Source organism: Melanotaenia boesemani, chromosome 16 (assembly GCF_017639745.1).
Source record: "Melanotaenia boesemani isolate fMelBoe1 chromosome 16, fMelBoe1.pri, whole genome shotgun sequence".
NCBI lineage: Eukaryota > Metazoa > Chordata > Actinopteri > Atheriniformes > Melanotaeniidae > Melanotaenia > Melanotaenia boesemani.
In genome coordinates this window covers 2,086,108-2,107,322 of record NC_055697.1, presented here as the reverse complement: position 1 = coordinate 2,107,322, position 21,215 = coordinate 2,086,108, and the positions used below count along the sequence as shown (strand labels likewise).

The 21,215-nt window shown below is 42.1% G+C and overlaps 1 protein-coding gene across 1 annotated transcript in view; it reads right to left on the bottom strand.

The window, feature by feature from the left end:
- LOC121655222 (inactive pancreatic lipase-related protein 1-like) overlaps nucleotides 1-19,094 on the bottom strand; it is a 35,864-nt gene extending 16,770 nt beyond the window's left edge. Inside the window, exons 1-5 of the mRNA XM_042009711.1 lie at nucleotides 18,996-19,094; nucleotides 18,866-18,920; nucleotides 7,207-7,358; nucleotides 2,489-2,608; nucleotides 469-603 (exon numbers count right to left, since the gene is read on the bottom strand). Coding sequence (XP_041865645.1) covers nucleotides 469-603; nucleotides 2,489-2,608; nucleotides 7,207-7,358; nucleotides 18,866-18,920 — 462 coding nt within the window. The 5' untranslated portion in view covers nucleotides 18,996-19,094. The remainder of the gene's footprint in view (nucleotides 1-468; nucleotides 604-2,488; nucleotides 2,609-7,206; nucleotides 7,359-18,865; nucleotides 18,921-18,995) is intronic.
- Nucleotides 19,095-21,215: the final 2,121 nt, after the last annotated feature.

The window sequence follows — 21,215 nt, the reverse complement described above, 5'->3', positions numbered from 1 at the left end:
TGTCAGACTGTGTGACGGTGCCTCGGACATAAAAATTCAACCCGACTCTCTTTCATGTTTCCTTGTGATTCTCCTGCTGTTTGATAAAATTTCACCAGGAAGGTGTCTGAGATGAAAACCAGGATGTCATTTCTCGTCGCTTCACCTCCTGACTCCATCACAGATGTATCAAAACCCTCCTTCCAGGTGGGGGTAATGTGTTGGAGGGTCTTTAGTTTTGGTTTAGCTTAGATTCTGTAGATGATCACTGCATCACATAAGGTTCAATAACTGGCTTTTCTCGCCTGTTTTTATCCAGTTAGCAGCTGTTTTTCTTTTGGTTAATGGGGCAAACTGGAGAACATATAGAACAGATTCATGGGTTTTGTCAAGTTACAGCAACCTTTCTTTGGTCACCTACAGCACATACAAAGATGCTTCTTTTGGAGTCAGAGGGCTGTTTAACAGGTGATGAGTTGCAACATTTACCATGAGGAAGGTGATCATGTGGGCCACCTGAGCAGCCACCACCCGGGCGTTGTTGGCAGCCTGAACATACCGAGCCCTTGCTCCCGCCTTCCACTCAACTGCAATGCAGTTCACATTCTCCTTCTTCACCACAGCCTAAACAATAAGTTCATCAATACAAAGTAAACAGAAAATTCAGACACGGTTGTTTTGTATTGACTTCCAGCAGTGGTGTGTGTCACACTTCTGTTTTCAGGATGCTAAATATGATATATTAGACCTGCAGGATTAGAAAAAGAAAAAAAACTGAGAATTAAAAGAAAAGTTAATGAGTTAACCCCTTACGATGCAGACATACCGGTCCAGGTACATGACTACTAATCAACATTGCAGCCATGTGTGCAAGCAACTCCGTCATGAATGCCCACAATATACACATCAAATGAAAGCTCAAAGTCTCGTCTTTCCGATGATATAAACCATTTTGAATGCAACAACCACAGCGCTAACACTAAAGCCTTTTTTACAGAAAAGCAGAAAGTTTAAATGTTGACTTTCTTTACCTTTGAGGGCTCTCTGTAGGTCAAACATCAATATTTCCCATCAAGATTGGTCTCATTCTGTCCGTACAGGTTAGGCGAGGACAAAAAAATATTTTTTTCTGTGTGTTCTAAAGTGTATAACTTTTTATCAGTAATACTTACAGTGATTCTGATTGCTGTGGGTGAAACTAGAGAGTGTTACCTTTACAAAGAGCCCAAGCCTGTACTTACAATCCAGAGGATTCAATAATAGCAGTAATTCTAATTTGGAGGTCATATTACAGGCGTTTTTGCCAAAATGACCCCGCTTGATAAGGGGTTAGGAACTAATTATGTAATCAGATTCAGTTTTTACTGTCATTACGCACATACAAGCGCTCAAACGTGTAGTCATGCTTAAACTCTAATAATGAGGTGTAAACTATTTATAATGGTCAGGTAATACTTGGTCCCTATTCAGTGATCATTTCATAATTTAAGTACATTAAAAAAGTTTTGGAAAAAAGATTTTTTTAGATATGAGTCCTAATTCAGTCTGAGCAAATAAAATAAGTTTAAAACTCTTATTTATAAAACTGTTTCAGGAATGAGTTCGGACAAAATGGGAAACCAAAGCAAATCTACACATTTCAGTTCCTACATGTACATACAGTATCAAACAACGAGGAAATGGAGAGAAAAAACACCTAAAATCTAATTCCCACAAAAGTTGGGACATAAACAACATATCAGATGAAACTGAGATTTTTCTGTTTCATGGAAAATATGAGTTGATTGTGAATCTGCCAGGTAACCTGGTTAGTTGTCCAATGCTCCTCCAGGTGTTTCTGGTTTGTACCAGGTACTTTTCCAGCCTTTTGTTGCTCCTGTTCCAACTTTTTCCATCAGATTCACTATCAGCTCATATTTTCATCACATGGTGAAACGTCTCCGTTTCATCCTCTGATTTGTTTTTATCTTCTACTGGCCTGGTTAGATCTGGAAATCAGTCTGATTTTATCTGCGTGTTACACAGAATTCCAACTTTTTTGGAACTAGATTTGTACTTTCATCATGACTCATATTAACATTAAACACCTTTTTAGTGCTGTTTGTAAATTTCTGTGAAATGTGAAGCAGTCAGCAAGTGTGACAGAATATATTTTATGCACAACACACTTTTTAGTGTCCACACATCAGTGGCCATTGCATCTGCAAATCAAGGTTAAAAGGAAATAAAATGGATGGTTTTGCAAGACTGTTGTCAGATTTAGTGCTGATCATTTTAATACAACTGCAGCTGTCATCAACATGATTTAACGGCTGTTGTCACAGCTGTGATTCCATCTTTATCACTCACAAGAATTTGGTTGTTAGCCCAAATCCAGACAGAACTAAGCAGAAAACAAACCTTTCAGACTGATTTCTAAGGTTTGTCTTCGTATAAGAACAATGGAAAGACTTCATTGACTTTCCACACTGAATTTTTTTGCAGAAAGTTGTCATTGTACACCTCTTACCTTGCACATTCTCTGTGGCCAGTCCTCGTCTCCTTCAACCAAATAACCAGGAATGACGAACCGAGTCTTTCTATTCCCGCCGTAGTTGGATATATCGATGGATGAGTCGGGTTTGATCTCCTGATGGTTTCAGAGATACAGAACACCAGGTAATCAAAGGGTTGTGCTTTAATACAGTTCAAAGTAGAATATTCACATTGAGTTTTGCTCTAATTATTGATTTGGTTTATATTTCAAAGCTTCCTCTGTAGGTCTAACATGAGATTTTCCACTTTGTAAATATGACCCCATGCAGGGCAAATACATCATGACTGCAATACGCAACCTCTAGTGGTCATGAAAGCAACTGTGAGTCCGTCCTGTAACATCAGAAGAAAGCATATTTCATTGCATGGGAACAGATTACTTATGGGAATGAGATATTTAAGTCACGGCCACGTGTTTCATTTCAAACCATGCTCCTCCAACATGTGAAATAAGTGTCTCAGACCAGTTCTGACTGATTGATCCCAACAGATCTCAGGACGTCGTTGGAACAGACCATGTGGTTCTTCAACATTTTGGGACTTTAAGTAGGACGTATGTCCCTCCAGGATTAGTAGACAGACTGCTGCCTGTTTTTGTGGGATCTGTAGTTTTTGGGGACTAAAAACCATTAAAAGCTGTACCTGGTCTCTGTTTGCTTTAAAACAAACTGTTCCGCTGGTGAAGCCAGTACGATCACACGCTATGAAAAGTCAGTTAAAACAGGGTCAAATGTACAATAGAAATGGGAAAGAATTTTCACAGTAGTTTAACCTGTATATTTACAGATTTACATATTGCATGTTGAGAACAAGATCTCTTCTCAAACATAAACATTTAACTGAGATCAGTTTTTTTCTCTCAAAGCTCAACAGTTTGACATGGCTTTAGATCCCAGCAATATATCCTGGTGGTAATTAATCTGAAATATTGGTCATAATTTCATTTTTATTGTAATCATTCCCTAAGGAGGCTCCACATTCCCATGCTTTGACAGTGAGATCACTATTTTAGATTTTATCTTACCAAAAGACATTGCTGCACAACAAAAGCTAAGCAAGCTACAATTAAATTTCATGCAAAATAATTTTACTCCTAAATTTTCCACACAAGAACATTTTACTAAAGCAAAAACTCACAATATATGAGTTTAAAGAATAATAAAAATATGTACTGTACCGCTAAAAAATCTACTATACAAGATTGAAAAAAATACAGAAATACAAGAAAAATATAAATAAAAACAGAATAAACCTGAAAGACATCAGTGCAAATGTTAGTAAATGTTTTGGATAGAACTTACAGCATTTTTTACTTTCTGCCCACATGCATCATGCGAATGAAGCATGTTGAATCTCATACTCCCATGATGGCACACGTGTGTAAAAGCAGCATGGAGAATTTGAAGATAAAAAAGAATGTCTTGCAAATGAACAGCTCACAGCTGCAACTCAGGTCTAATGGTTCATTTAAAAGAGCCGTTCAACAGAACTGATTCGTTCATGAACATCTCATCTCTAATGTCTGTACAGTTAAGGGTCAAATTTTCTGTCAGGACATTCTTGCAGTTACATCATTGTAATTCATCCCAACAGTAATATAAAATTAAATCTAAATGATCTACTTTACATGTTCACTATAGCTATAAATTCTATAACTAATGTGTGGCCATGAGTAAATCATGTTAGTAATTCATGCCCACAGATTAATATATTTTCTATCAATGTGACCAGAGTAATTTATTTCAGCCCTAAGCTCCACTGTTTGCTGGCCTAACCAAGTGATGTTATTGTCTATAAGACGATGAAGAATCTTTACATGACTGATTGGAAGTGTAGCGCAGAGCTGCCATCCAACCTCCTCTCCAAACAAAAAGTGAAAAACACAGATATCCTCTTCACAAAGGTGTGACTTCAGGAACTGAAAAACTGTGAGTTGGTAACCTTTTATGTTATTATGCAGCATTCCTGTGGTGTGATGGGTAACTGCATTCCTGATCCTTACATGTACTTCTATGCCTAAACTGAAAGTTGTGTATTTTTTTTACCTAAAAACAACTAATCATAAATGACAGGTAAGTAAAAACGTGAAAAACTATGACATGTTTGGTCAGACGGGGTCTGAATCAACTGAGAATTAACGATAAATACAACCGTCTGTCTGATGTATCTTCAAAACATTTATCTGGAGTTAATTTAATATTTGCAAACATTCATTTTTTGTTGTTAAACTTAAGCTAAAAAAATAAATAAATAGAATAAAATAAAATAAAATTCCACACCTGTAGACCTGTGAAATACGGAAGCTGAAAGCGGTCATGCTCATATGTGGTTTTTTAACACGGCTTTCTCGTGATGACTGGATCCTTTATCTTGTTATCTCGGGTAAACAAACTTTACCACCAGTACAACCAGCAGTCATCCTGCCACCACCTCCCTATGAGATAGAAAAGTTGCATTTGCTCTGTCTGAAATATGAACCCCCCCTTTACTACAGTTAGATCCATGACTTAGAACACCAGTCTAACTCGATACTTCCATCAGTGTTCAAACGTTGTTTTCTCGAGAAAAGGGATTTTGAGAGGTGTGGCTCAGTGGGTTCAGAGTGGCTGTCTTGTAGCCTGAGGGTTGCCGGTTCGATCCTCAGCCTGTCAATCTCATGTCGAGGAGTCCCTGAGCCAGACACCAAACCCACAAATTGCTCCTGATGGGTCGTGGTTAGCGCCTTGTGTGGCAGCTTCCGCCAGCTTCCGTGTGTGTGAATGTGATGTATGATGTAAAGAGCTTTGGGTATCATCCCAGGTACAGAAAAGCACTATTTAAGTACAGACTGTTTACTATTTACCGTTCAAAGGTGGGGCCACTCCTAGAGAGAATTAAGAGACTCAGATCAGCCTAACATCATGTCTGTGGAGGAAGCCGGGAGAGAACCCATCCATAGCTGGAGAACATGCAAACTCCACACAGGTTCCCCCTGAAAGCTACTTGTTGCTGTTATGCTATCACTGGCCTCATCACAAATGGGGTACAGAGAGCTTGTGCAGGATTTTGTAGACTGGGGAACCAAGTTCACATCAACACATCAAAGCCAAAGAACTGGTGGTGAATTTCCGCAGGCAGACCAACACCCCTTAAACACCAGTGAACATTCAGAGAATGGACATAGAGATGGTCTTACAAGTACCTGGGTGTCCACCTGAACAATAAACCGGACTTGTCACTGAACACTGCTGCACTTCACAGAAGAGGACAGAGTCAACTTTACCTATTGGGGAGACTGAGGTCTTTGGAGTGCAGGGAGCGCTCCTGAAGACCTATATTGATACTGTGGTGGCATCACCCATTTTTTATGGAGCCGCCTGCTAGAGCATGTCAGCTGTGGAGACGAAGAAACTAAACTGATCAAGAAGGCCAGCTCTGTACTGGATGCCCCTTGGACCCAGTAGAGGTGGTGGTAGAAAAGTGGATGATGCATAAGCTGTAATCCATGTTGGAGACCAGCTCCCACTCCTTCCAGAACAGCACTGCAGAGCTACTTCAGAGACAGACTTCTTCACCCCAAATGTGTGAAGGAGTGCTAGTGCAGATCCTTTCTTCCTGCACCAGACTGGAAACCAGCACCGCTCCCAGCAGACCAAAAAACACAAAATGCACAAGAAAAGACAAAGAAATTATTATTGTACATATTGTAAATAATGAACAAATGTTTTATTTTATTTCTCAATTCTTCTCTTTTATGTATATATCTCAACAACAATTTTGTTTTATTTATAATTTCTTTTGTGGTTTTTACTGCTGGTCCTTCTGTCTTGCTTCTGATGCTCTAGAACAGCAACTCTGGATCGTTTGAGCCAGTGTCCTGCAGGTTTTCACTGTGTCCCTACTACAACACACCTGGTTCAAATGAAATGGTTCTCCAACAGCTTGCTGTCAAGGTCAGAGCCAGCCTCCCAACGACGCATTATGTGAGTCAGATGTGTTGCGACATGATGGTGATCCCTGTTCTAGAATTTCCCCTGCTGGGGACAAATAAAAGTCTCTTATCTCATCTCATCTCATCTTAAAATAAATATCTTAAAATAAAAGTTTGGTATGTACATTTATTAATTATATTGGCTTTTACTGAGTGTGTTTTGTGGTCTACTGGGAGCAGCACTGGTTTCCCCGCTGTCAATGAAATCAGGTTTACTTTGGAGCTCACCTTCATCATCTCGTCATCACGAAAACAGTCCTTGTAATCTTGAAACAATGAGAAAATTAACTTGTTATCTCGAGATAATGAATAAAATCAGAATAATAGTCGTCGCTTTCGGCTTCCGCGGTGAAAATGTTGAGAGTTGTTTTCTTCTTTGTCCTCATCAAAGATTAGAGAGGAACCTGAAAAGTTGGATATTTCTACTTTTTCCTACTCAAACTGCGTTAGAAATAAAACAGCAGCCGACAACATTGGGTCAGACACTGATGCCACTAAACCAGCTACACAACTCTGATAAATTAGAAGTAAGAGAATTAACATTTCCATCCAGTTTTTTCCTGTGTTAGGCCTTTTTCATGCCTGCATCCCACTCAGCACCTTCTAAAAATATCACTTCTATAATCAATGGTGTCTGGACGTGATCTGATTGACTCGTATGATCAATGATTTCCAAACATCACCAGCGAGAAACATGTCCGTGGTTTCCAACTCCACCTCACCTGGTAGTAGTTGTTCTTCTGAGTGAAGAGGAGGAAGAGTGTGCCTATCCTTTCAGGGGTCCAGGGCACAGCCGAAGCAGGTCTCTGTGTGGTGCCCCCCCAAGGAGGAAGGTCACTGAAGCAGCCCAGCTCCTCATAACAGACCTCCGCCGCTGTGGATGAGGATGAAGAAAACAAATCAACCACCCTTAATGAACTGAGGAGGACCCTGATTGTTTTAGTTTTCAGAGGAATCTGAGTTCACTTCTTAAATCCCAGATCTCAGCTACTGAACAGTCTGTGTGGAAAAGGCTGCCTAAAGGACTGACATTCTGGCCCTTTAAGGGGCAGGACTTAGACTACTCATGAGCAGCCTGTCAGGCTAGACGGGAGAGAAAGAGGAGACGACGAGAGAAGTTTCTAGCCGTCTTACATTTGGTGTAACAGTTTAAGTCATAGTTTGCAGTTTATTGTAATCCCACCTGGATGTTTGTGCGTAAAGTCAAGTAAGTGCTGTTTAAGTGATGTTAAAGTCAGTAATGCCGTTTATTTGGTAAATATACCTGTTCAACTCATTTAATTGATGCCATGTGCTGTTCACATGAGCAGGCCATGTTTGCTACCAAGCAGCTGTGTTCATGTAGAAACTGCATACTTTGTGCCTTTATGTTGCAACTGCACCTGTGTTTGTATTAGTTAGGTGCTGATATTATGTTATTTCTGTTTTAGAACCACACAACCAAGACCTCCAGTGTGTATAAGGGACAGACTGTAAAACTCAGTTGGTTTAATAAACCCTGCATAAGTACAGCCGACTCATTCTTTGGAGTTCTAACCGGACTTACAACAGGGATTTGAACACTCCAACCAGCACAGCACTGTTACTATCTTTCAATGGTCCTTCGAGCCGGATTGTCAATTCACTGTTTGAAGATGCAGAACCCTGAGTCAGCTACAACGTACCCCCGACCCAAACGAAACGTGTCAGTGCCTTCCTATTTGTTGGATTACAACCTGAGTGGACCGGGAATGCCGGGTAAATTTCCACCATCAGTGGAGCCCGCAATGTCAGAGCGTCCAACCACTGGATCACCATCACCACCAGTCAGCCAGAGCTTCGATACAGTGAACTTGGAGGACGTGGGGGAGCAAGAACAGGTGTTTCACCAATCTAGGACGCAAGCCACCAAGGGGCAGCAGAACAGCCAAGTTTCTGAGTTTCATGGTGCTCTTACAGAGATGCGTCAGGAGAATGCTGAGCTCCGTAAACAGTTTCAGAGCCTGATGGTTGCTTTACAGACCCAGTCAGCAGCCCATCAGCCTTTGCCCCCACCTCCTTTACCCCAGGTAGTATACGGTGGCAGTTATGGACACTCCCAACCACCAACCAATTCCTTATTCTACCAAAAGCCACAGTGTCCGACATTCAGCCCCCCAGGAAACCCGGCACAAGATTTAGCTCGACCTAGAGTTCCCCAGGCTTCCGGAGGTCGTACCTATGATCCATATTATGCAGCCACACCTCAGCAGGGTGCTCCGTTCTATGCAGGCAGAGACTCTTCATTTCCCCGAACTCCCTACTCTGACGAGCCATGAAGAGAGAGCATATACAGGGGGCCAAAGCCCACCATCCCCAGCCTTACATCACCAAACCCCAGAGAGTTTACACGTATGAAAATCGCTTTGGAGAATCTGTTACCAGAGGATGCTACTGAGAGATACAAATATCAGATCCTCACAGATCACCTTAAGTGTGAAGAAGCTTCTCTCGTGGCAGACTCCTATTCTAACTCCTGGCAGCCCTACACAGATACGATGCTGGCTCTAACTAAGATGTATGGACAGCCACATAAGCTTGCTGTACAAAGGATTGCAGAGTTAATGGACGGTCCTAATATACGCAGTGGTGATGTTAAGAGCTTCAGACTGTTTGCCCTCAATGTGCGGTCCCTAGTTGGCATGTTAGAACAATTGGGGCAGAGCGGCCAAGTAGAGTTAACCCGTGGCTCTCACATTTCTCGGCTGCTAAGTAAACTCCCTTGCGATCTCAACGCCAGCTTTAAGAGATTTATCCACCCCCTGAGGCTGGCCATTCCTACCCTCGTTGACTTTGCTGATTGGCTGGAATATGAGCTAGAAGTTCAGGAAGACACCATTAAGTCCCCCAAGAAAGAGGAGTCATGTAACAAGAAGTGTGATACCAGACGCACTCCTAACCACCCAAGTAAGTCTGCTACTATCCTCCTGAGCACCGAGAAGGCTGCAGGATCAAGCACTGCACCAGCACCATCTGCACCCGAATATCCCGCCAACAAGTCTAAGAAAGGGGAGAAGTTCACAGCCTACTGTCCCTATTGCGACAATGATAAGCATTTTCTGAACAACTGTTCCAACTTCAAAGACTTGACTAAAGAACAAAAGGGGACATGGATCAAAGTGAATAATAAGTGCTGGCGTTGCGGACGTAATCATCATGCTGCAAAGTGCACTCTTAAAGCTCCATGTAAGACCTGTGGTCGAAAACACCTGCTAGTGCTGCACGAGGTGAATGAGAGGGAAGAGGGGGAACAGGCACCGGTTCCACCGCAACCAGAGAACTGCCTGGTAAACACTGCCAACAAAATCATGTATGTGGACCGCCCAGTCTATGACTGTAAAGTGCTACTGAAGATCATTAAGGTGTTTCTGAGAAACGGTGACAAATCTCTAGAGACGTATGCTATTTTAGATGATGGATCTGAGCGGACAATACTGCTTCAGTCTGCTGCCAAACAGCTGGGTCTCAAGGGAACTAAAGAGGTGTTAGCTCTCCGTACAGTCAGACAGGAAGTGGAGAAGCTCCAAGGGGCGACTGTGTCTTTCACCATATCTCCAGCCGCTAATCCTGACAAGGTGTACAGTATCCAACATGCCTTCACCGCCGAGCAACTGAGTCTAGCAGAGCATTCCCATCCAGTTGTCTCTCTCCAGCAGAAGTATAAACACCTGTCAGGTTTGCCCCTCCCACCTCTAAAAAAAGTCCGTCCCATGTTACTGATTGGCGCCGACTACACCCACCTCATTACACCTATAGAGCCAGTCAGACTAGGACCACCCGGCGGGCCAGCAGCTGTAAAGACACTCCTCGGCTGGACCTTACAGGGACCAGCCCAAGCCATTACGTCCAGTCCTAACGCAAGTTACTGTCTCTTCAAGTCTGCACCGTCACACACAGAGCTGCTTTCATGTGTAGAGAAGTTATGGCAGATGGATGTACTCCCTTACCGCAGTGAAAAGTTAGCGGTCAGGTCACGACAGGACCAGGAAGCTGTTAAACTCCTTCAAGAACAGACAGTAAGAGTTAATGTCGATGGCACTGAGCGTTACGCCACACCCCTCCTTCGGGTCAAGAACATGCCTGTACTTAAAGCCACTCCGGAAGCAGTGTTGCCACTCCTGCAAGGGACAGAGAAGCGCTTGAGCAAATCCGCAGAGCAAGCTGCTGTTCTGCAGCTTGAGAAGCTTGTAAAGGCTGGTTATGTAAAGAAGTTGTAGGACTACCAAGTGGAGAGCAGCCCTGAAGCTTGGTATATACCCCACCATATGGTCCAACACAATGAGAAGAATCGGGTAGTGTACAACTGCTCATTCCAATACCAAGGCCATAACCTCAACCAGCTCCTTTTACCAGGTCCCACTCTCGGCCCTCCGCTGCTAGCTGTACTGCTACGCTTCAGGGAACATGCTGTGGCTTTCAGCAGCGATATACGAGGTATGTTCCACCAGGTGGGGCTCCTACCTGCAGATCGACACCTGCTACGGTTCGTGTGGGGGGACATGAAGTGAGAAAACCCCCCTGCCGTTTACGAGTGGCATGTACTTCCGTTTGGAACCACTTGCAGCCCTTGCTGCGCAACGTTTGCAACGTCTGACTCTCCTCTTCAGGCTCGGACTGGCCCATGGGGTTAATGGGATCCAAAACTGGCCTGTTTGTCAAAAATAAATAAATAAATAAATAAAACGGTGTATTACGTCGGCATACCTGAATGTTTTTTTTTTTTTTTTTAAATGATCAACACGAGCAAAGCATGCAGAGACGGAACAGCTGAGGTGGTGGTGATTCGTGGTGGCGATGTAAAGATGAAAGAGGGAGGACCATTGAGGAGGAGGCAAGTGTCTGAAAATTTCCCCTCCCTATAAGTCTGCAGCAGTGGGAAGGACAGGTCTGCTCTCTGTTTGGATCATTTAATTTGTCACCATCCAATCAGGTAGAAGTGTAAAGATATGCACAAAATTCGTAACCGCAACTTCAGAGTCTTTTACGCACATTCGTGCTTCGCATCTGTGAACAGTGTTTTTGTAAAAATAAAAAAAATTCTACAAATACAAATAACAAACACAATTAAAGCTGCAAGCAGCGTTGGAGGCCCTCGCACCTCTGGCGCCGCTTCGGCCTATTGCACCGCCCCATCACCCCGCAACCTCCCTCCAGCAGCACAGCCGCTATCGCCCACAGCCATATACCCATTCTTCCAGAGTTTATCTCCATCAAGAGGTGATTTTCCTCATGAGAGGATCAGCTTGCACCTCAGCCTTTCCAGTGATGACATCTGAAGCATTCATGACCTTGTTTCTTACAAACTGTGTTGAATTCCCACAAACTGGAGCATGATTTTATCAAGAGGAAAATTCCACGTGGCCACTAGGTGGTGGTAAATTTGTTTTAATGTAGGACCATGTTCAGGTTGGAACTCTATTGAGAACAGGAAAATATTAGCTCAATTGGTCAACTGACAGCAGGGTTAGTGCCACTTCCTGTATAATGGCGAATGATTTAAACCATCACAGAAAGCCATTTTAATCATGATGCTGTAAGAAGTCAGTCACATTTTCAACCATAAGTTCATGAAGGATGATATTAATGAGTTAGAACTAGTTATACAGATGATAAAGGTTAAAATGGTGGGACTTCCTTTTCCCAGGGGGCGGGGCTATGGTGTTGAGAACATAAGGAAATGAAGAGGCATTTTTGTTTGTCCTGTCATGTTACATAAATATGCCACATTTTATCATGTCGTTCAAAGCAGTGGTTGGAGCTGATAGATTAAATATTTATAGGGGGCGCTATAGAGCCATATTACCAGCATATATCTATTTGAATCAGTTCCAGGCCTGACCAGTGTCCTCCCTGCCAAGTTTGGTGGAGATCAGGAGTACATTGGGTCAGTTAGAAGTACTTCCTGTTTAATGGCGGTGAATGCCATTCGCCATGGTTTTGCTTGGCGAGGGAACTTGAGGTTTTTTTCTGTAGTATCATGAAAGGGTTTGACCTGATCTGAAGCACTGTAGAGTGTGTGAGATTCATTCCTAAAAAGAGGGACCCCGGTGTCTGAAAAAGGCACTTCCTGTTTCAAATGGGCGGGGCTTAGGCCAAGACCAAAAGTAGTAGCATGTATCTGTTCAGTAGCTGACCCTGATGAATCACTGTAAGTGTCATATTGATTGGATGAAAATTGAGGGATTTATACTGATTAATGATGTCATGGCGTCTTATCCAAGCTTGTAATGGCGCCACGGTGTCGCCGTGCAGCGTTGAGCAATGTCCAGATGACAACATCTGGACATGTAGATGTGGTCGGCATGGAACTGAAGTGAAACATGGGCAGTTTGGTGGAGACTGAGTGTTGTATGTCAGAAATAATCGATTCTGTGCATGATGGCGAAACATCAAAACTTGATGAGGCGCCGCCGCTGAACACCACCTCCTATTAGAAAATTTTCAATAACTTTTAACCACACATGCCTCTGGAGTGTTCAGACTGAGTTTGAGGTAAATACGATGAAATCTGTAGGAGGAGTTCGTTCAAATGCAAGGCAAAGAAACATGCAAAAATGACCCCAAAAATGACACTTTTTTCAAAATGGCCGACTTCCTGTTGAAGTTATCATATAGGTCCAAGAGGCTTTTTTGTACATCCTCCCAAGTTCTATCAATATACTGGATTTCAGCCATATCGGTCAATGTAGTGGGCAGTTATGATCAATTAAATATTTGTAGGGGGCGCTATAGAGCCATATTGCAATTTTTCCAGCATATGTCAATGTGGCTATGTTCAAGGCCTGACCGCGTTCCTTCCTGCCAAGTTTGGTGGAGATCAACGTTACAATGGTTCAGTCACAAGTACTTCCTGTTTGATGGCGTCGGACCACTATTCGCCATGGTTACGTTTGGCGAAGGAACTTGAGATTTTTATTGTGGTATCATGAAAGGGTTTGACCTGTTGTGAAGCAGTTTCAAGGGTGTAAGTTTCATTCCTGAGGGGATGGACCCCGGCGTCTGAAAAAAAGCACTTCCTGTTGAAAGTGGGCGGGGCTTAGGGCTAGACCAGAATTGGTGATATGAATCTGTTCAGGGCCGGACCCTGATTAATCCCTGCAAGTCTGATGGGGATTGGATCAGAATTGAGGGATTTATAGTGATTTATGATGTCATGGCGTCTTATCGAAGTTCGCCATGGCGCAACGGTCTCGCCCTGCAGCGTAGAGCAACAGTTTTCACTGGATATCATCACCAACTTGTTTTCTGCTGTCTGACCCAGTTTGGACCTGGTTGTGTCCAAAACTTCAGATAAATCGGTCTCCAAGTAAAAACCATGACTTTCTGTCACCAGGGGGCGTGGCCAATTCATAACCCAAATATTGACGTGTAGATGTGTTCAGGATCGGACTGGCATCATACATGGCCATTTTGGTTCAGATACATTGTTTTATGTGGAAGTTATATCACTTTCGTTCTTCACGGCGAGAAGTCAAACTTTGAGGCCCCACCCCCTCCATGCCCTTTCTCCTATTAGAAAACTTTCAATAACTTTTAAAGAGACATGTCTTCTGGACATCCTGAGCTATTTTGGTAGCGGTACGAAGAAATCTCTGGGAGGAGATAGATTTTGAAAATGTCAGTAAAACGCCAAAATGGCGACTTTGACCCAAAATGGCCGACTTCCTGTTGGTTTTAGGCTGTTACTCCAAGAGGATTTTTTGTTCGCCCAAACATTTGGAATACATGTAGCGATTTTCATAAAGATTGATGAGGTGCAGTGGCAGGGCATCATAAATAGGTGGCGCTCTCATTCAATTTTGCCCGAACAGTCCCGAGCACCACAAAATACGTAAATTTACACATTCCCTTGGGGGGGTACGCAAAATTAGGCGCGTTTTCGCGCATGTTCAGGTCCCCTAAAATGCAATTTACTTTTGACAAGAAGAAGAAGAATAAGGAAGAAACGGAGCAATTACAATAGGCCTTCGCACCGCCTTCGGTGCTCGGGCCTAATAAGTGCATATACACTGGCAACACAAGTCACCTCATTCATTTCCACCAGTACAACCAGCAGTCATCCTGCCACCACCTCCCTATGAGATAGAAAAGTTGCATTTGCTCTGTCTGAAATATGAACCCCCCCTTTACTACAGTTAGATCCATGACTTAGAACACCAGTCTAACTCGATACTTCCATCAGTGTGAGTCTCCCGAAGCAGCACAATGCTTGTTGTGCTTCACCACTTGGTGTATCATAGCTCTCTTATTCTTCTCCTTTCCACCATTTATGTTGAGAGAGCCCACCTGAAGTCCCTGCATCAAAACAGCGGAAGACAGAAAGAAGAGTGACACCAGAAAGACCTGCAACAAAGAGAGCACCTTGTGATGCATGATCATAGTGTTTCTTCCACTAACTTAGGTTTCCTTGATTCTTTACTTTTAACCCTTTTTCTGACATTTGTAACATGCTTTTTGAGCCAGAAACGTTTCTTCTCATGGGTGCAGGTTGGGGCGGGGTAGGATGCATTTTTCGTGTTTCCACACGTGAAAATTGGGAAGGGTACCCTAATATCCGACTCGACTCATCCTACTTTGTTGGGACCCTTCCGTTGGGGTACCAATCTAACTGACCCGACCCACAAAAGGGGAGCCTGACACACTGCAATCTGTTGATTGGTTGAGAAAAAAGTCACTTCACGTGCAACCTGGCAAGCACTTAACAGTCCTAACAAAACTTTTCAGTATCAGGAAAGTAATCTTTAACTTTCACTCATGTACCAAAGGTCTCATCCAAGAAGCCAAAAATTTCTCCCACTGTGTACAGATCTGTTTTATGCATCGGATTATTCAGAAAAGAAGTATCAGATTCAGTCTCATACTCTGCATCATAAAGATCTTCAGCATGCTGACTACAACAAACTCTCCATATTACCTATCTCTGGCACATCTGGAACATCTGTAACATCACCTACTGACTCTATCACCTTTATTCATCAGCTCACCCACCTCATTTCAACCAATAATCAGACTTTAGAATCAGATGATTCAGAGGTCAGATATCAGTTAATCAAACATTATGTAGCAACATTATGTGAGAGACGTTTGGATCCATGTATCAGATTGTACACAAACAACATAAACGTTCAGCACAACACAGATGTTTCCATCAGACTCAGACCGTTCGACAAGCTTCCACATCCCAGTCAGAGAGGAACCGTGGTGGAACAGTCAGTAAGCTACTAACCTGCACAAGTTTACATGAGTTGGTCTTAGATAAAGGCAACTAGAGCCTAGAACTTCAGCTTCAACTCTGTAAAACATCAGGAAACATCTGCAGCAGACAGAGACGGGACATACTAAAAATTTAACAGTGACTTTAATACTATTATTATTATTATTATTGTTATTATTTTTGTTATTATTATTATTATTATTATTGTTGTTTTATTATTATTATTTTTTTTTTTTTTTATTAAGGGTTTGGGAGGCTGTGGATAATATGAGGGGGGAGCATAAATGTGAAGGTAGGATACACACCAATAAGTACTTGTATTGAATAAAAAAAACTGAATAAAAAAATGTAGATTATAAAGAGGATTATTGCCCATGTGCAACGTTGACATAACCTACAATTGTGCTTCATATTTATCTAAGTGTAATAACTTGTAGGCTGCAAAACATTTTGTGAGGCTTTGCTGAAGCAGCCAAACATCAGCCTATCCAGGTTTTGCAAAAAAGCAAATATATCAACTGATTCTACTTTTGATCATTGAGTACCACAACGAAAAGAAAAGAGGACACCAGGAGGTATTTTACAGTGAGTCAATGTTAAAAGTTTAAGTCACAAAGAGATTATTTTCCAGCTGCCACCGTGTCATGAATAATGATGATAATAGCAGCCACCAAACCAAAAACTTGTTTCTTGTCATTAATCAATGTGTTATTTAGTCAGGTGGCGAGTTAAAGCGATAGTTCAGAGAGAGGAGATGAAGAAGAGGGTGAAGAGGAAGGTGAACTTTAGAGATGGGATTTGATCTACATAAATTATTAAATTTAATAAAGTCATAATACCACATACTGAAGTGTTTATCTGACTTTCACATATTATTGTACAGACAAAAATAAAGTTTTCGTTTGATGTGGATCCCTGAAAAAAAGGGACCATAATAATTTTAACATGGGTTGCAATTAAAATTAGAATAATTCAAAATAATGATGAACATTTCCTCTAACATCACAAATTTTATGCAGCTGCAACTAAGTTAAAGTGATCACATAAGATTTTCTTATTCCAAATGATTAGAGCTCTAAGGATGATGAAGTGCTGTGTAACACTGGTTTATAATTCTGGCTGTTAATCTTCACATTTTCCTTTAAGGTTTCATTAAGTTGATTAATATTAGTAGTGAACTTATTGTACTGTGTGATTAAAGAACATATCTGTTCATAAACGTAGTTTGCCCTGTAGCGTGGACAATATTGATGTAAAGTAAATCTGCCAACAGATCTCTTATTAGGTAAAATAGACCTGTATTCAGTTTTGCAAAAAGTCCAGAGGCCTTATTTATTAAACTGTGCATAGCAAAGCAAACTACAGGCAGCGTCTTCGCACTTCAACTTTCAGATTTATAAAAGCGCGCAAACGCATGTCCTACACCTGTTTATAAATGGTAAATGGTCTGTATTTATACAGCACTTTTCTGTACCTGAAATGATACCCACAGCGCTTAACATTATACATCACATTCACACACACACACTCATTCACACACTGATGGCGGAAGCTGCCATGCAAGGCGCTCAACCACGACCCATCAGGAGCAATTTGGTCCTCAGGGACACCTCAATATGAACTCGAGGCCGAGGATCGAACCGGCAACCCTCAGGCTACAAGACGACTGCTCTACCCTCTGATCCACGCTGCCCCATAAATCAGAATCAACTCTAAAGCAGGCGCACGTGAGGGAACGCCTTCCTACGCCTACATGGTGGCTATAAATGGTCAGGTGGACGCCTGTAATACATATTCATCACATCATTTGCATGATGGCTCGGGAGGGAAAAGGAGTTAAGAAGTGGAATTTTTCAGGGTGTGAGACAGAGATCCTGATGGACCACGCTGGAAACGTTAAAATGTTTAACTGGTTGACACGGCGTGGACATTACTGGTGTTTAGAAAGGCAGAATAGAGGCAGCAGGTGGAGATGCTGTCATCACAGTGTCAGAAGGGAAGACAAGCCAGAGGAGTCAGAATACACAGCTGGATATCCGTCTGCCATGCAGGAGACCGAAGTTCGATACCCGGACTTGTGAATCGGTGTTCCAGCTGGATGGGCGGTGTTCCAGCTGGATGGGCGGTGTTCCAGCTGGATGGGCGGTGTTCCAGCTGGGTGGGCGGTGCAGAGGGACACAATCACTTTGGATCTCAGAATAAATGACCGAAGTTTACTTTACGCATTTTCTTTTACTGGCTGGTAAATGTTGGCAGCAGACTCTCCACCTCATCATTTTCTTCATTTTATTCTGGACCGTTGGTGTCGCCGTTTCCCGTTTTCCCAGATTTAGTGCATACACCTGGGTCAGAGTTGCCGTGGAGGTGGGAACATTTTCCCACAAAGTTTGGTTTTTAGAAATCCCAAAAGTTGACTACATTGGCGTACGCTGGTTTTTGTTCCTGCGCCAGATTTATAAATAAGGCCCCAGATCTTAATGTCAGTTACTGAATAGAATTTTTTGTATTAAACCTCCGCTTGTTCAAATTTTCTAACCACTTGATTTCGTGATTCTGCTAAAGAAAAAACATCTGCCATAAGTGCAATGAAACACTTGCCCAGTTGCTCTGTGGACCAATTTTATTTCCCTAACAATATCAAAATCAAAACTACTTCCTTGTTCTCTCCAAATTTCCAACTAGATTTTATACAACTTACAATGTCGGATAAAGATTGAAATGAATTAATAAATTATTAAAATAATAAAAACTCCTCAGCCTTTTGTGGAAATGTGGTTTGTACATACGGAAAAGACTTTCCTCTGCCGACCGTTGAGGACGATGGTTTTAGCCAAAGTTAAAGCTGCTGGACTGGAAATCATAACATTATCAATACAGATTAAGAAACTTTGTCATAAACTTACAACAAAATTTCGTTGTCCTGCAACAGCGATAGTAATTAAGAGCTAAGAATAAGATTTACAAAATAAAAGTATGTGAAAAGCAAAGTAAAAAGTACCAACACAGTGTTGCTGGTAGACTATGGGGCATGTATCACTGAGAAGTTTGCATATACACCTATTTATTCATATTTACGTATATATACATACAGCCATGCATACATATATACACACATACACAAAGAGCTGAGATTTTCCACATTTTCTTACCGAATGATGCAGCAGTGAAAGAGCAGAGAAGAGTCAAAATCCACATCAGAGTCATCTGTTGGAAAACATCCGTCTGCTAAATATTTTGGTCTTAAAAGGAATGAACTGAATGTGTGATCGCTGTACTCACCTCCAAGCCAGACGAGCAGGTAGTGAGCAGATTCAGACTCTGTCAGCTGCCTTTTAGCCCACACAGGGATCAGGGAAGCACACAGATGTTGGAGAGGCTGATATGTTCACACACTGAGCTGAACATAGAGGTTTACCTTGATGTTGCACATCGAACCGCAGCTGTGATATTTCCCTCACTCGAGTATTAACAGCATCCTCCATCCAAATATGTAAAAAACACAAACACTCACACATCCATGACACAAGCTTTCATCTCTAAACAGACTAATGAAAAATAAATAAAAAGAAGAGCTGAAAACACAATAACCAAGTCAGAGAACAGAAAAGCATAAATAAGAAACAGATTCGAATGGAAGCCATCGCTGTAGAAATGACCCACTGCACATGCATGTTTACTGTAAAAAGCTCACGTTTAAACTCACAGAGAGTGAGAATAGTTTCTTCAGGACCAGAAGTCCTCAGGCTGTTTTTAAGGAGGACTTTTAAAACGAAGCCTCTGGTCTGAATGGGTGACAAAGTAAATGTAAAGGACATAAACATTCATGGAAAAGCTTCTGCTAGAGTGAAAACGTGCGGTTATTAATACATGTGAGTCTCAGCTGCAGCTTTCCAAACAAAACAGAAATTTAATGGAAAAATTGGGAATTTTTAAGAAGTGGATGTTTAACTCGTGGTGGTTAATAATTAACTGTATGATGCAGCTGCTACAAAAAAAAAAAAAAAAAGATTGTAGACACTCACCGGCCACTTTATCAGCTCTACCTGTTCAACTCCCTGGTAACACAGATATCTCACCAGCCAATCACATGGCAGCATGGAGTCATGTAGACGTGGTGAAGACGACCTGCTGAAGTCCTAACTGATCATCAGAATGAAGAAGAAAGGAGATTTAAGAGACTTTAAATCCTTTAATAAACGTGGCATGGTTGCTGGTCTGAGTATTTACTGGGATTTTCACCTACAACCATCTCCAGGGTTTCCAGAGATGGTCTGAAGAAGAGAAAATATCCAGAGCAGCAGTTGTCTGGACCAGGATGCAGCAGAAGACACACCGCGTGCCTCCTGCCAGCTAAGAACAGGAAACTGAGGCTACAATTCACACACACACACACACACACTCACAACACTGGACAATAGAAGATGGAGAAACGTTGCTGGTCTGATGAGTCTCCATTTCAGCTCCACATTCAGATGCTTGGCTCAGAATCTGCTGGAAACATCATGAAAACATGGATCCATCCTGCCTTGGATCAACGCTTCAGGCTGCTGCTGGTGTAATGGTGGGGGGAGATTTTCTTGGTCCACTTTGGGCCCCTTAGTACCAACGTGGCCTGGTTTAACCAGCACAGCCTACCTGAGTATTGATGCTGACCATGTCCATCCCTTTATGACCACAGTGGAGCATCTTCTGATGCTACTTCCAGCAGGATATTGCACCATGTCACAAAGCTCAGATCATCTCCACCTGCTTTCTAGAACATGACGATGAGTTCACTGGACTCCAACGACCTCCACAGCCACCAGATCTCAGTCCAGTAGAGCAGCTTTGGGATGTGGTGGAACGGGAGATTCTCATCATGGATGCAGCCGACAAACCTGCAGCAACTGTGTGATGCTGTCATGTCAATATGGAGAAAACCTCTGAGGAAGGTTTCCTCCACCTGCTTCATCTATCACACCAGGATTAAAAAGGTCCGACCCGGTACTAGAAGGTGGTCCTGATGAAGAGGACGACCCGGTACTAGAAGGTGGTCCTGATGAAGAGGACGACCCGGTACTAGAAGGTGGACCTGATGAAGAGGACGACCCGGTACTAGAAGGCGGTCCTGATGAAGAGGTGCTGGTGGGTGTTTATTGCTGTCTTCTGGTAAATTCTCTTATTTATAAATTTAGTGTAAAACAGAAGTTGAAGTTAATCCTGTTCACAGTTTTTTTTTTTTAGACCTTTATTTAACCAGGAAGTCCCACTGAGATTCAGAATCTCTTTTACAAGAGAGACCTGGCCAAAGTAGCAGCTAAATACAGTTTACAAATACATAAAGATTAAACAAAATAAACACATTAAGATTTAGAACAACTATTTAAAAACACAGTGAGCCTCTCAAGAAAAACAAACACGTCTCCTTTACCACATTCTTTATGATTGCCTTAAATTTATCCACTGAAATAAATGATTCCAATTTAAGATCCCTTTGTAAATTGTTCCATGTCCATGGTG